This window comes from Pseudochaenichthys georgianus, chromosome 5 (assembly GCF_902827115.2).
Source record: "Pseudochaenichthys georgianus chromosome 5, fPseGeo1.2, whole genome shotgun sequence".
Lineage (NCBI taxonomy): Eukaryota > Metazoa > Chordata > Actinopteri > Perciformes > Channichthyidae > Pseudochaenichthys > Pseudochaenichthys georgianus.
In genome coordinates, this window is record NC_047507.1 from 16,540,190 (window position 1) to 16,557,034 (window position 16,845).

Genomic DNA, 16,845 nt, shown 5'->3' on the forward strand with positions numbered 1-16,845 from the left:
TTAACAAGGATAATCTGGTGTTTTTTAGTCGATGAGTAGTGCAGATATCACTGTAAAATCAATCGACAGTAAGGAGAATACTTACTTCCGGGTGTAAAATTCTCCGTTATCCAATGGGAATGGACGCTCGTAATACAATACAGGGGACATGATCATTATCTTTTAAATAACGTTAACTAAAGGGAACAATCTATTTGACACAGCTGAAGCTCTGGCCTTCCTTAAAAACTAACTAATTTAATAAAAATCACAGTTGCATTACACACAATGCACTGTTTTTTGAGAACACAAATTCGTAACTAATGTAATTTTTACATTCTGATGAAAAATAAAAATTATTATGAATACAAATAAAATAAAAAAAGCCTCCCGTGAGTTACTACAAGCTATAAAGTAGATTTAAAAAACGTTTTATAGAATAAAAGCTCACTGCGGGACGTTGTAGAAATGCGTGTGTGCACCATGACAAAGGAGCCTCATTCACTTTACATTGGGGTTGTTTGCGTGGTGCCGACACGTAAATGTAACAAAGTTCGTGACTCCACCACGCATTGTGGTGTTAAGAAGTCGTGGTGAAGTCACGCATTCTGGTGAGATCAGGTTGATTATGTCCAACTACTACTGTATGGTATCAAAGTGAGCTCAGAGAATTGTCAGGTTTGAGCAATACAAAAGTAAGTTTGGAAAAATCTAAAATGATAAAAATAATTTTTGTATAAAAACGTCCATAAATTAACCATGATTAAGTTATCAACTAAAACATACGGTGGACGAGACGATATGGGGTATACTGGTTGAGTTGGCATACCATACAGTAAAGCTGAGTCCTTAGAATATATTTAAGGTTAATGAGGGTGCTTTTTCGATATAATCAGAGAACATAGGCTGTTGATGCAAGGGGGGAAGCTAAAGCTGTATCTGAGTCTCTATCGTATATTTCAGCTGCCAAAGATGGTCAGTCTGGACCTGGACCAGAGAAACAAGCACCGGAAACTAAAGCACGAACTCACGTAAAAGTGTTGAGAAAAACAGTGAAGAAAGTCATTCCAGTTGCTGTAAAGGTAGCAACTCCAGCTCCTGAGGTTCCGCCCATTCAAGAAGACATTCCAGTTATTGAAAAAGAGCCAGAAGCAATATTTGTAAAATACCAGGTCTCTCATGAGCCTTTGGCTAAAGCTCCACAAGAAATTTCAGAGGAGAAAGCAGTCCCTGGAGAAGCTGGCTTAGCAGAGGCATCTCCAAAAAAGACCACAGAAGAAGTTGCCCCAGCTGTTGATGTAACGGCACATGTTGAGGATCCAGCCCCAGAAGCACCAATCCTGGTCATTTCTTCCGTAGCTTCAAAAGATGAAGTTCCAGAGGAAAATGTTGAAGAAGAAACTGTTGCTGTTGTGGAAGATGCACCCCCTGAACAGCATGATCTGGAGGATCCCCTTCCAGCAGCACCAATCCCTATTATTCCTGAAGCTACAGAGGAAAATGCAGAAGAAGAAGCTGCTGCAGAAGAACCTGTACTTGTAGTCCAGGATGACAATACTGAAGAAGAACCTGCTGCTCTTCCTGTGACACCAGAAGAAGACAACTCTATTGTCCTTGTCCCTGCAGAGCCAAAGGAGACAGAGGAGGCAGTTCAAGTGGAACCTGCTGCAGAGGAGTCAGCCCCGGAGGAACCTCCTGTTATTGTTCACGTGGAGTCCGCTGAACAGGAGCCTGAACAAGATGAAACTGCCATTTCAGAAGAAAACGAAGCTCCAGAGGAACATGCAAAAGAGGAAGAATCTGTTTCCCCAGTAGTCCTGGAAGAAGTTGACCCCGTTACAAATGAAGAACCTCTTTCTACGTCAGGAGAAGATGAAGCAGTTGCTCTCATTCCTGTGGAGCCTGAGACCGAAGAGGAAGTGGAGCCTGCTGCAGAGGACACAGCAGCACAAGAGTCATCCCTAGAAGAACCTGTTGACATGGCTCCCGTGGAACCCAGTGAACAAGTGGAAACTGTCTCTGTGATTTCTTTAGAAACAGAAGAAGAACATGCAGAAGAAGACGAAGCAGTTGACCCAGTAGTCTCTGAAGACATCGCTGAAGTGGACCCTGCTACCAACGAAGAAACACTTCCCAATACATTAGAAGAAGACGAAGCAGTTGCTCTCCTTCCTGTGGAGCTCGAAACAGAAGAAGAAGCTCAAGTGGAGCTTGCTGCAGAGGACACAGTAGCACAAGAGTCCGCTCCAGAGGACCATGTTGTTATTGTTCCTCTGGGACCCAGTGAAGAAGAGGAAACTGTCTCTGTCATTTCTTTAGAAACAGAAGAAGACGAAGCAGTAGTCCTTGAAGACACTGCTGAAGAGGATGCAAATGGAGAAACACTTCCCAATACATTAGAAGAAGAAGCAGCAGTTGCCCTGGAGGAAAAATATGATGACCCTGCAACCAACGAAGAAGATCTTCCCAGTGCATTGGAAGAAGAGGAAACTGTTGCTCTATTTCCTGTTGATCTAGAGACCGAAGAGGAAGAGGAACTCGCTGAAGAGGAAACAGGACCACAGGAGCCAGCCCCTGAAGATCCAGTTGATTATTTGGATCCATCTGAAGAGGAACCAGAGCTGGAAGAAGAGGTAATAGAAGAAGAGGTTTCCCCAGAAGAAGAAGCAGCTCCAGAGGAATACACAGAAGAAGAGGAACTTGTAGATCTAGAGACCGAAGAGGAAGAGGAAGAGGAACTTGTAGATCTTGAGACCGAAGAGGAAGAGGAACTTGTAGATCTAGAGACCGAAGAGGAAGAGGAAGAGGAACTTGTAGATCTTGAGACCGAAGAGGAAGAGGAACTTGTAGATCTAGAGACCGAAGAGGAAGAAGAAGAGGAACTTGTAGATCTAGAGACCGAAGAGGAAGAGGAACTTGTAGATCTTGAGACCGAAGAGGAAGAGGAACTTGTAGATCTAGAGACCGAAGAGGAAGAGGAAGAGGAACTTGTAGATCTAGAGACCGAAGAGGAAGAGGAACTTGTAGATCTAGAGACCGAAGAGGAAGAGGAAGAGGAACTTGTAGATCTTGAGACCGAAGAGGAAGAGGAACTTATAGATCTTGAGACCGAAGAGGAACTTGTAGATCTTGAGACCGAAGAGGAAGAGGAACTTGTAGATCTAGAGACCGAAGAGGAAGAGGTTGCTTTAGATCCTGCTAAAGATAAGCATGAACTGGAAGAAGAAAAAGATGAAGCACCAGAGGATTATACAGAAGAAGAAGAAGAAGAAGAAGAAGAAGAAGAAGAAGAAGAAGAAGAAGAAGAAGAAGAAGAAGAAGAAGAAGAAGAAGAAGCAGCAGCAGGGGTGCTTGACCCAATAGGCCCAGAGGAAGAATCAGAAGAGGACCCTGCTACTAGTGAAGACTCTCTTCCTGCTGCTCCAGAAGAAGAGGAATATGTTGTACTTGACCCAGAAGAGGAAGATCACGAGGAACCTGCTGTGGAGGAAACAGAACCAGCCCTAGAACAGCCACCTGCTGTTGATGTTCTTGTTGAGCCTGCCAGCGAGGAACTGTCTCCAGAAGAGCCACTCCTCATCGTCACTGTGGAAGATCTAGAAGAGGACACTTCAGAGGACAACACAGAAGAAGAAGTTGTCCAATCAGATCCTGAAACAGACCTGGAGGGGGACACAGCGGATGACAGCGATGCAGAGATCATTGTCGTTAAGGCCCCATCTGATAATGAAACCATGGAGACATATCCAAGTGAGGAAGTCCCAATAAATGGCCGCAGCATGAAGGCACACAGGGAAAGTTTTAAATCTGCAGCTATATTGATAGAAGAAAAACCTGTAGGTAAGACCCCAACACTGAGGTAGTTGATGTGTTAATGAACATAAACGTGTCTCTTTGTATCTCTGCATGCCATTTAGTAAATTGTTGATTTCACTAACAACAGTTTTCTTCTCCTAGTTCTTCTGAACAGAGGTGCAGTGCTTAGTGCAGCATTATTCACACTGATGTCTATTATTATTTCTGGGTTCCTTGGGATGACTATATACAAGAAACTGCGCTGAATGCAGGTGAGTACATCAGACAGTGTCCATGTTAAATTAGCGTCAGTGCATAACACATGATTGGTATTCATTTGTTATAGCTTGTTCAACAACTCTACCTTTAAACTTGCACTTACAATTATTTCTCCTGTTTTTAGGACACTGGAATAAAGTGAATATTAACAAATGAAAGAAGCTGTTTGATAATATGGAGTAACTGAAGCACTGAGCAGAACAAGTTTCTCTGCATTGGATTGCGTGGCTCAGGAAAGTTTCCAGTTTATACATGGTTTGGACAGCCAGAAATCCGCCATAAAATGGAAACTAAAAGTGGAAGTGAATCAAGATTGTCTACTGAAAAACATATACTTCAATAATACTCTACCAGACAAAGACCTGTTCATATTTGACTTAAAAGGTAAAGATGTGGGAGTATGTCAGCAAGATATAATGAAGGTGGTTGTATTCATTTGGCAGCAGAATGGCTCCAATAACATTAATTTGTATACAGTGTTTTCCTATTTGTTGTTAGTTACTACAGCTCAGGTGTTAACTAAAGCAGTGAGAAGAAAACATCAACATGTTGCCACAGTTTTGTAGCAAAATGGAAATACTCAAGCCAAGTACAAGGATCATACTTTCGAACTGTGTATTGCCCTTTTTTTAACTAAATGGCTGTTTTTAGTAGATTATTAGCTACTTAAGATGTGATAACATGTGATGTGTAACGAGTTGAGAGGTCAAGTTGTTATTTTGAACTTTTTATGGATGATGAAAACTGTAATGCACTTGTAACTTTACTTGTTGAGCTTTTTAGATAGTGGAACATTAATTTTAAAAGAAAGGTCAGTGTGGGTATAGTCAATATATTAGTTGTTAAGTGATTCAATCAAAAAGAGTCAGTTTTTAATCACAAAATGTTCTTTACATACAAGAAGTACATTTCCACTGGCCCTATGGCTCATACATAACATTCACCACATGCTACTTCATGCTGTTGAAGAGCCAAGAAGGTCCTATCACTTTCCCTGTGCTGTCAAGCAGCATGATATCTATCACACGTTGGCATGCTGCAGCACCAGCTATATGTGCTTGGCTCGTCCTGCACACAGTAAATATAATTAGGATGGTGAAGGGTACATGGTGTTCCAAATGAAACCTTTAAACAGTGTCCTGTATTAAAACTGCACCCCACTTTTAATCTCTTAATTTTAAAATATAGTGTGAAATAAATGCAGATTTACAAATCCAAAAGACTTGAATAGAATAATGTTGAGAAGATTACCATCACAGCATGACACATTTAACTTGAAGCATTGGCTGGTAACACTTTAAATCACAAGTCAAATGTATATTTAAAATCTAACATATTTGCTATGTGAACATTATACAAATAATCTATTTTTTGAATGGACAAGAATAGCCCTATTATTATTATTATTATTATTATTATTATTATTATTATTATTTGTTTTATATTTTTGCCTACAAACATGATTCTCTGTGAAAATCTGAATGAAATGTCCTCTTTTGTTCTTCAGTGCTAAAATACCTAATTTAAGTATTTAATATTTAGGTTGAATTTGATGTACCTTTGATACTCTTGGTCTCTTTTTAGATCATCATGCAACAATTATTAAATAAAACAAGTTCATCCACGTTCATTACTTAAAGGTGGGGTAGGTAAGTTTCAGAAACCGGCTCAAGTGCACTAAAATTTGAAAGTACACAGCCGAAAAGAATCCGCCCCTTCCATGGATGTATAATAAGGGCCCCTTCCCTCAGACTTCCTTACAGAGCACCTCCTCCATAATGAACGCGCACATGACGTCAGCAGACTGGTGAAAGTGGCCGCCTGTTGCTGGCGAGTCATTGAAGTACTGCTGCAATGCACGCCCAATGACGGCACAAAATACATTTGTGCGTGCACGAGATGGAAGGCTGACAGACAGGGCGGCAATTGTACTTTTTACAGTATTACGGCTTCCACAGATGACATTTTTTCATTGATTTGTTGTCAAAGCACTTAAGATATTCATTGCTACCGGGACGTTAAGAGCATTCCATGGAATATAACAAAAAGCAACCTGATCTCACCAGATCTGCTACATTTACGTGTCTGCACCACGAAAACAACCCAATGTAAAGTGAATGAGGCTCTTTTGTCGTGGTGCACACACGCATTTCTACAATGTCCCGCAGTGAGCTTTTATTCTATAAAACGTTTTTAAAATCTACTTTATAGCTTGTAGTAACTCATGGGAGGCTTCTTTTATTTAATTTGTATTCATAATATTTTTATTTTTCGTCAGAATGTAAAAATTACATTAATTTTTGTGTTCAAAAAACAGTGCATTGTGTGTAATACAACTGTGATTTTTATTAAATGAGTTAGTTTTTAAGGAAGGCCAGAGCTTCAGCTGTGTCAAATAGATTGTTCCCTTTAGTTAACGTTATTTAAAAGATAATGATCATGTCCCCTTTATTGTATTACGAGCGTCCATTCCCATTGGATAACGGAGAATTTTACACCCGGAAGTAAGTATATTCTCCTTACTGTCGATTGATTTTACAGTGATATCTGAACTACTCATCAACTCAAACACACCAGATTATCCTTGTTAATTACACAACATTGATTGGTTTAAATTGTGTACAATGCTTTTGTATTTCCCCCCTTCGATTTGGAGAAACGAATATTTTTTTGGATGGCAGAAGACACTACACTACCCAGAATCCTCAGCTATCGTTTGGGACTACACCATGTGCTTAGCTTGACAAACCCCGTGATCAGTCCTCAAGCTCTGTGATTGGTTGACCTCGAACTGCATTCCATATGAAAAAAAACGTTTCGTAAAAGATAAAATCATACTTTATTCAGCTGTGCTTGCTTTACTCTTTGAAAGTCATCACATGAATGCATTGTAATAAATGGTTTGGCTGCATTAAATATTACACATCTATCGTAGTTCTTTGTTTATCTAAAGAGATCGGGCATCAGACTATTATTTTACTGTTCTGTTTTAATTTCACAATAAAGTTATTAGTAATAATCTGTTTTGATATTATTGTTTTTTATTAACTACTAGACCTCTGGGTCATGTTAAGACCATATTTTATGTGTTGCTGTGGGTTTTTTCCATCGCTTTTGTGTTACAAATATCAAAACAATAACTAAATATATCCGTCGTAAACTAAACCAAAAACAGCAGTATATTTTTATTTTGTTAACACTGTAAACTTGACATATTTTTAACCCGCACCTCCTACTGGTTAAAGCACGTTATTACACGTTTAGAGTAATGCAATGCAGGTAGATTGTGTTGCTTTTTAATGACTGTTTAAAATGCCTTTTTCTTAATGTCTTTCATTTTTGTAAAGCACTTTTGAATGTGTTATATTTGATGAAAACATTTAAATATTAAGAGTACATACAAAATAGTGGGAAAGTAGAAGGTCAATGATATAAATATAGAATAGAAAATATCAAGAAGATACTGTAAATAATATCTACAATAAAACAGTTTAGTGCCTGATAGGAGGATGTGCAAAACAGACAAACTAATAAGGCTTTATTTAAACATTAAAGAATACTTTAGGCTAAGGTCTTCTTTTAAATAAGAAAAAAGCTTTGGGGGTATCTATCTACAGATACATATTAAGCCTGACAAAGTACTTAACATCTAATATATTGCATGGTTTGTTTTGGAACTTGACAATCAACTTTCCTGCAATGTTAATTATGTTGAAGCACTTATTTTAACCGATATTATACATATTTATTATACTCTTATAAGATGTTAGATAGAATAAGAAATGTGCAGAATATGACAGTTTAATGGTGGAGGTACACACATATTGATAGATGTCTTGTAATGCACTGTTGAGGAACCTGTGACCCACGTTTTGCATTCATTGCATAACTACACCGTAGTTGTGTATATGATAATTATGTCAATAAACCTTAGAACATTTTGAAATCTTGAAAGGGATGTGCAAAATATCAATTATATACAGTCTTTAATGAACGATTAGAGAATAACGAGTAATGAATATGCTTTATACGGATCTGCAGATAAATGTTTAGTCTTCTCAAGCACCAACTATCAAATATCTCTCCTGATTGTTGGCACTTGACGATCACCTTCACTGAATTTTACTCAGGTGTTACTAAAGTCTGATTTAAGGGTTGTTTATATTTCACATCATTAATCCGAATCTGTAAAGTAACTAAAATAAATGTAGTGGAGTAAAAACACCACATTAACCTTAAAGAAAGCCCTCAGGATTATAAAAGACCCCCATCACCCCAGCCACAAACTGTTCTGTCTGCTGCCGTCTGGCAGGCGGTACCGCAGCATCCGGACTAAAACCACCAGACTCAGGGACAGCTTCATCCCACAGGCCATAAGACTATTAAACACCTGAACTTAGAAACAACATCCATAACATTCATCTGGCTGCTACTTAGAAATTATTTATCTAATATCATATTCACAATGTAGTGACTGCTTTTTTGTCTTTTTTTTTCTTAGTTATGTTCTCTTTTATATGTGTGTGTTATGTGTTATGTGTAACGTTGCTGCCTTCTTGGCCTTCAAGGTCAGCATTGAAAATGAGATTGTATCTCAAGGCTTTTATCTTGTTAAATAAAGGTTAAATAAAAAAAATAAAAGATTCCAATCACTTGTTTATAGACTCTTATTGCACTATTTCACTATTTTTTCTGTGTATCTGTTTTATTGTGTTGCACTGTTGGAGGACCCTGCGACCTAAGGGGGGGGATAGGACACGTTCGATTCCTGTTTTGAATAGTGTGCCGACGATGCAACCTATGTTGCAAATGTATTATCTTTTCAATTTACACACGGCATCTATTGGACGTCTGTCCGTCCTGGGAGAGGGATCCCTCCTCTGTTGCTCTCCCTGAGGTTTCTCCCATTTTTCCCTTTAAACTGTGGGTTTTCTTCGGACGTTTTTCCTTGTACGATGTGAGGGTCTAAGGACAGAGGGTGTCGTATTGTCATACTGATATTCTGTACACACTGTGAAAACCACTGAGACAAATATAACATGTGTGATATTGGGCTATATAAATAAACATTGATTGATTGATTGATTGATTGATTGATTGATTGATTGATTGATTGATTGATTGATTGATGGGTTTCATTCCATTTCAAGGTGCTTTTTGACGCTCTGTGTAAACTTTGCGCACTGCCACTCCAACATCCAATCACAGAGCTTGAGGACTGATCACGGGGTTTGTCAAGCGAAGCACATGGTGTAGTCCCAAACGATAGCTGAGGATTCTGGGTAGTGTAGTGTCTTCTGCCATCCAAAAACTCCGAAAAAATATTCGTTTCTCCGAATCGAAGGGGAAAAATACAAAAGCATTGTACACAATTTAAACCAATCAATGTTGTGTAATTAACAAGGATAATTTTGTGTTTTTGAGTTGATGAGTAGTTCAGATATCACTGTAAAATCAATCGACAGTAAGGAGAATATACTTACTTCCGGGTGTAATATTCTCCGTTATCCAATGGGAATGGACGCTCGTAATACAATAAAGGGGACATGATCATTATCTTTTAAATAACGTTAACTAAAGGGAACAATCTATTTGACACAGCTGAAGCTCTGGCCTTCCTTAACAACTAACTAATTTAATAAAAATCAAAGTTGTATTACACACAATGCACTGTTTTTTGAGAACAAAAATTCGTAACTAATGTAATTTTTACATTCTGACGAAAAATTAAAAATCATTATGAATACAAATTAAATAAAAGAAGCCTCCCGTGAGTTAATACAAGCTATAAAGTAGATTTTAAAAACGTTTTATAGAATAAAAGCTCACTGCGGGACGTTGTAGAAATGCGTGTGTGCACCACGACAAAAGAGCCTCATTCACTTTACATTGGGTTGTTTGCGCGGTACCGACACGTAAATGTCATGGGAGCCTGCCTGCAGCATGGGAGCCTGCCTGCAGACCTCCACTCTCAGGACAGTTCCGGTGCAGACCTCCACTCTCAGGACACCTCCACTGTCAGTACAGGAAATGACGATTCTGACGCGTTTTTTTCCCGCCCACCGAAGGACTCGTTTGATGGAAGATCACAATGGAGACTCATCACGGAGGTGATGAGTCCGACCACCGTGCACTTTGGGTCGGCCTTGGTCAAGTCCTTTTGACCCCCCCAGCCTGGTTCTCGTAAAAGTTTTTCGCTCAAATGACACCATGGAGGAATGTAACGGGAGTTGACAGGGGACTCTGCCCTCCTCACGAGTGCCTATTTTCGGACACTTTTTTTCACTTTTCCCCGGTTTTATTATTTTTTTGGCTATTTCACCCGGTTTCTACCGGGGACATTGCCCCCCACAGCCTGTGTCCAGCCCCCCCCCCCACACACTCATCCATATATTAACGGATTTTGACCATTTTTGTTGCATTTTTCTCCTCTCACTGATCGAATGGCCAACGCGACCCACTGTCGGAGGGCCTCCGCGCGGCCGATATGAAGCGTGACCAAGACGCACCGTCCAGGGGTCCCACGGCTCCCGCAGCGGGGTGGAGGTTCCCAGCTGGAACCTCCCCAGCTCCGCCACGGTGCACCCGGCAAACACGGTTGTTTCTCGAACCTTCCACTGTTGTCTAGCGAGTGTAACTAAAATACAAGATGTCATATTTATATATATAAATAAATAAATAAATATATCTATATAGATATATATATATATAGATAATAAGTGTCAGTGCTATTTTATGTTGTATTAGCGTGCATTTCCTGTTCGGAAAGTGGTGCTGTACTGAGAGTAAACAATACAAGGTGTCCCTATTTTTATATATTTTTATTTTGTATTTTATTTTATTTTGTATTTGCGTACATTTCCTGTTCGGAAAGTGGCGCTGCGGCTTCACTGATAGTAACTACAATACAAGGTGTCTATATATATATATATTATATATATATATATATATATACATACATATGTACAGGGGTTAAATTGGGATTTGATATGTGGGGGGGCTGTGTTTTTTTTGGGGGGGGGGGCAATATATGATGCCCAATCCTAAAGCAACTGCTCCTGTATCAGATGCACTATTTCATGCCACCAATCGAGAAAGTAAACATAGAAAGTATGTCAAATAGACCGTCTTTTTATTAGTATTATTTAACTGGAATGAATTTACATTTGAAATTATTAAAGGTGGGGTAGGTAAGTTTCAGAAACCGGCTCGAGATACACTTTTTGTTATATTCCATGGAATGTTCTTAACATCCCGATAGCAATTAATATCTTAAGTGCTTGACAAAAAATCCATTAAAAAATGTCATCTGTAGAAGCTGTAATACTGTAAAAAGTACAACCAGGCTAAACGGATTGGATGACCTACCTGCCTGTCAGCCTTCCATCGGGGCACAAACTTATCTCGTGCCCTCATTGGTCATCTGCGCGTTCCTGTGTGTTGGAGGAGGGGCTCTATAAGGAAGTGGCAGATTTTCTCTGGTTGTGTATTTTCAAATTCTAGCGATCTTGAGCCGGTTTCTCAAACTTACCTCCCACCTTTAATATATACACAAACATTTTTCACAAATTACAGACCTTCAAATTGCCATTTTAAGTCAACATTTCCCTGCACACTTACTCAAGAACATTAAAAAACAACTATATGAGTACAGAGACATATTATCTGAATTGATTGAGGAATGAAAGTCCACATCAATATAAGCAGTTCAACAACATTACTGTATGTACGACCAGCTACTTCATCAAATCCCAGATGGGCTGATAGGGGAAGCCTGTGTAGTCGTGCATCTTTGTCTACAGGCTAAATGGTCTGCAGACCTTCTGGTAGCTACCCACTTCCTCACATATTTTGTGGGGTCCCAAGAGATAAGAGGAGGTCCAACCATTTGAATGAACATTAGAGCAGAGACATTTTGAGTTTTCAGTTGTGAGCGCATTGATATTACAACTGCATTCATTTCTGAGAAACCCCTCTCACACTCTGCACTGCTCACAGCAATGGTTTCCACTGCATTCTTAAGCTTTAGAAGGGACATGTGCATCGGCACACTGGCATTCTCCTTAAAGTCCCTATAACTTTGCTTAACACCAGAGAATCCGATTTTCAAAAGAGTGTATAGCTCTCTTATTTCACACTCACCACCATACATTAATGGTAGAGGGCTTGGCCATGTCTTTGTATCAAGAACATTGACCTTTTGAAAGAGGGATTCCTCTTCACTGAGTATGGCCGGTTATTTTTTTGCAATGTAGTATGCCGTTCTAAAGACATTATGGGTGGAAGCCAAAATGTCTTTTTGAGTTTTTAGAAAGCTTGATTTGAAAGCTTCTTCATTTTGTCTTTTTACTATGTCCTGTGCTAATTTGTAACTCTGTGAGACACTATGTTCATTTATTTTCTTTCTCAAAGATTTCATTTGCTTCTCATTGCTGTTGCCATATGGGCCTACCCTACAGTTCTGCCATTCAGTAGAGAATGAGCACCTCTGTTTCCCTGTTCTCATTGCCCCAAGGGATCCCGCTTCCCTGCATGATTTCCATCCCATTTTTTTAATTTCCAACTATTAGAAATGTATATTTCTGTGTAAAATATTCCAATTTACTTTGATTCCAGCAGTCAGGCAAGTTGTCAGCCTTTCATACACTGCTTCCCTGCTCTGCTCCTCTGTCCTCCTCAGGCTGCTCTGCTCTCCTCAGCCTGCTCTCCTCTCCTCAAGTTCCTCCACTCCCTTCCCTTCTTTATGCTGCTCTGATCCTCTCTCTTTTCCAAGCTGCCCTGCTCGCCCATCACCTGCCTTGTTCTGCTCAACTCTGCATTTAAATGTAGGATAATTAAGGAACTTATGGTGAATAAATAAGATACAAATGGCTTTGACACGCTAAGTAGCAGTGATGTCTTGATACCTTTTTAAGAAGTCTGTAACTTTCCTCCTTTTTGCTTCACTCATTTCTGCATCATGCCTCACTTTAAACTCTGAAACTTTCAAAGAGAAAGGAAATAAATATATGCATATCTCAGCGTTATGCACACACATACATAGCATCAGGCTGGGGCCAGTTGTTTCATGAGAGGGGTACAATAAAAGCAGGTTAAATTGACAAAGAAAGTATATAGTAATTTTGTAAAAATAAACATAAAATACAATAATTGGTATTTGTTTTGGTAAATTTAAGTGACAATTTAATTAAAAAACATAAACAGTATTTGCTTTTATAAGGTAATGAACAGTTTAATCTCCACTTTACATCCGGGTCTCTGATTTGATTTAATTCCAATAAATCATAATATTGTAACCTTTTTTTTGGAGGGTTACTCCAAAAGAACCGCCCCTGCATAGCATGGTTTAGGAAACGGGCGCTCTGCACGGAAGAACCGCAGCAGAGTCCCGCGGGAGGTGCTGCGGTGTAAAGCTCACGATCGGAGCAGAGACACACGTTCACTGACAAAGCCGACAAACTATAGCTGGTCGCAGAGATCTGCTATTCTAAAATAAAGTCAACAATATCGACCATTGGCTGGTGTCTTTCTCTTAGTTTAAGAAATGCTTGATTTGATCAAAAGTTAGTCAAACAAAAAAAGTTATTTAACTTAATGGTAGTCGAACGTAAAACCCGAATATCAGACGAATTCATGTTAAGAAACCTGTCAGCGTATTACCTATTTTTCTCCACACTTTTTCCCGGATTCACCTGCCACTCTGCTGGCTGTCTGTGTGACTGACGGAAGAGACAGTGTGGTCGCCGATCAGCCAAGTAGATTTGAAGAAAATAAAGAAAGGGGAAACCCGCGAAAAATTTGAAAAGTGCGTCATCTTATTTATGTTCCCTACAGCTAGAAAGAGTGTTTTATTGATTTTTCGAATTATTAAGAACCTTAAACATATAGAAAGAAAAGTTTTAATATGTATATATTTTGTGTGTTAACATATAATATAGGCATGCTGCATACATTGTTAAAAATATGCGAGGGGCATGACGTCAGAGCATTTTCCTATGTGCCGGTGCTTAGCCCCGGACAGCCCCGGCCCAATGTAACCCCTGCATATGTATATAATAAGTGTCACGATCCGATTTTATTTTGTATTTGCGTGCATTCCTGTTTGGAAAGTGGCACTGTACTGATAGTGGTGATTTTATTTTGGAATTCTTAACGTGCACTTCCTGTACTGACAGTGGAGGTGTCCTGAGAGTGGAGGTCTGCACCGGAACTGTCCTGAGAGTGGAGGTCTGCAGGCAGACCCCTCTCGTAAATGTAGCAGAATGCGTGACTCCACCACGCAATGCGGTGTTAAGGAGTCGTGGTGGAGTCACGCATTTTGGTGAGATCAGGTTGACAAAAAGTGTATCTCGAGCCGGTTTCTGAAATTTACCTACCCCACCTTTAAGTTCTTTTATACAAATAAGTCGTGCTGAAAACAGACTGAAGGTTTTTTTTAAATAACTGTTTATTAAAAGCTAATATTTAAGATTCAAGATTCAAAGAATCTTGGAATATGAGTTAGAACAAGCTTATTTATCTAACTCTGCTCATATGAGTAGCAAAGTTAGCTAAATAATGTTCATCCACAAAGCTCTGTTCTGTTTTAGTACAAACACCTTGTTTTTATTGGACAGTGATTCCTTTTGTCATTTTATAAAAAGGAGGGGATTTAGTAGTGTACCAAAGGAACATATCCACTTTATTTAAAGGATAATATAACTTTGAGTTGAAGTCAGGTTTCTGAATATTTTCACAAGACATATTTGAAGGAATCCAATCCAATCCAATCCACTTTATTTCTATAGCACATTTAAAAACAACAGAGTTGAACAAAGTGCTGTACATCAACAACTGTATAAAAACATAGCATAAATACATACAAAAACAGACAGGACATGAAACAAATGTAAAACACGAGACAATTAAACCAGATCAGAAGCCACAGACTGAAAAATTCTCATACATGACGTAAAAACAATACAAAACACGAGTAAGATAAAACCCCAAATTTAACAGCACAAGTGTCGGTCTGTAAATGCAAGGGGAAAGAAATGGGTTTTAAACGAAATTTAAAAACAGGCAGAGTTGGAGCAAGTCTAACCTGGAGGGACAATTCGTTCCATAATTTTGGAGCTGCAACAGCAAAGGCTCATGTCCTCGCTGCTTTAACCTCGATTTAGGGACGACCAGAAGGAGTCTGTCAGCAGACCTCAGTGACCGTGTGGGTGTGTATGGTTTTAAAAGATCTGCCAGGTACGGTGGGGCTAAACCGTTTAGGGCTTTGTATGCAAACAGTAACATTTTAAATTGTATTCTAAAATTGACTGGTAGCAGGGGCGGATCTACCGGGGTGGCATGGGGTGGCAACTGCCACCCTAAACAATAGCCTTGCCACCCCAGTTGGCATCTTTGTTTTGAAAGAAATGTTGTGGCTCATCGGACATTTATGAGAGAAAGTCTCTAATGTCCGAGTGCAGGTGAATGCAGCACAAGATGCACGTCATGTAACCCCTCCCCCGGTCCTGGCGCGAGAGTGGAAATATGATTGGTGGCGAATTCACTTGAACGGGACGGCGCAAAATGAGAAGCCTTTCGGACCCAAGCACTGAAGGAATGAGGTAGTTGCGGTCTACAATGACAGAGAAGAGAATGTCAAGTTTGGCTGCACTCAGCATTGAATCAAAACGCACTACAGCTGTTGATCTTAATAACTTTGTGAGGCGTTTTGCTGAACAAAATAGTAATCGCCGCATTCAGCTGTAATAGACATGTCAACTTGATGCTCTGCTCACGGATGACTCGATGAGAATAACAAACTGTTAAGATGATGACCTTGTATGCGTATATTTTTTTCTTTGAGGGGGTCTGCCCCCAAAAAACTGTTTTAAGTCCTGAAAAAGTTATAAAACTACACTGCCCAGCCAACAGAAAGTAACCACTTTGATTTAACTAGGCCAGTAGGTAAGGACTTTCCACTGGATAATAACTGCAGTGATGTTTTAGCTGAATACACGTTTTTTAACCCTAACTGATGCAGTTAGTCACTTCTTTAAGGTTTGTTCTTTCTGATGTAAAGTCAAGGTTTTAACTGTATATCAATAATGATATCATTACTTGTTTTTCAAATTTGAAGGAGGGTGAGCAAGCATCTTGATGAACATTCATCATTAACTCCTCCAAAAAAATATAGTTTATTCAATAATAAATGAATATGTGAATCATAACAGTTCTTCACTATATCTGTAAAGCGTCTTTGAGCACCTGTAAAAACGCTAACAAATTAAATCTATTATTATTGTTATTATTATTTATTAACAGTGATTGACAGCTGATAGGAATAATATGATTGTTAATAGTATCATATTCATTCAGACAAACATCGATGAGACAGTTAATTAATGTACTTATTGCAGCAGTCTGCATAGATTTGGTACCCCTGCTGGTCTAAGAGTGAGACAAACTCATTCAGTTATTGTTCAGTTAAAATTCATTAAATTACGTGTGCCACCTTATATGTAAGGCTTTACTGATGTGCCACAATAATATCACCTATGTCAGGGGTCGGCAACAGGCGGACCGCGGTCCGGATCCGGACCCAGACGCCAACCTATACGGACCCGGAGCTATAATCAATACATTAATAGGGGATTTTTCGGCGCCTCTCGCTTTTTTAACGCTGATTTGGGTGACTTGTGTAATTTGTGGAGAACCGAAGAGTCAGTCCGAGTGACGGACAACTTCTCACTTCAAAAAAGAAGAAGAAATCTAGACCGCAAAAATAATTAAACAAGCTTCTTGAACACAACACGA

General features: G+C 39.3%; 1 protein-coding gene across 2 annotated transcripts in view; it reads left to right on the forward strand.

Annotated features, from left to right (window-relative positions):
• Positions 1-12,871, forward strand: part of LOC117446179 (fibrous sheath CABYR-binding protein-like) — a 19,558-nt gene extending 6,687 nt beyond the window's left edge. The window contains exons 2-5 of one of the 2 annotated variants that reach the window (XR_011643220.1): positions 943-3,819; positions 3,937-4,046; positions 4,178-4,437; positions 12,734-12,871. Coding sequence is in view for 1 of the 2 variants with exons in the window: in XM_071203116.1 (XP_071059217.1) it covers positions 943-3,819; positions 3,937-4,040 (2,981 nt within the window). In the remaining variant the exon portion in view is untranslated. Of the gene's footprint in view, positions 1-942; positions 3,820-3,936; positions 4,047-4,177; positions 5,465-12,733 lie in introns of those variants that run through there. The other variant, XM_071203116.1, reaches the window with a different exon arrangement.
• The last annotated feature ends 3,974 nt before the right edge of the window (positions 12,872-16,845 follow it).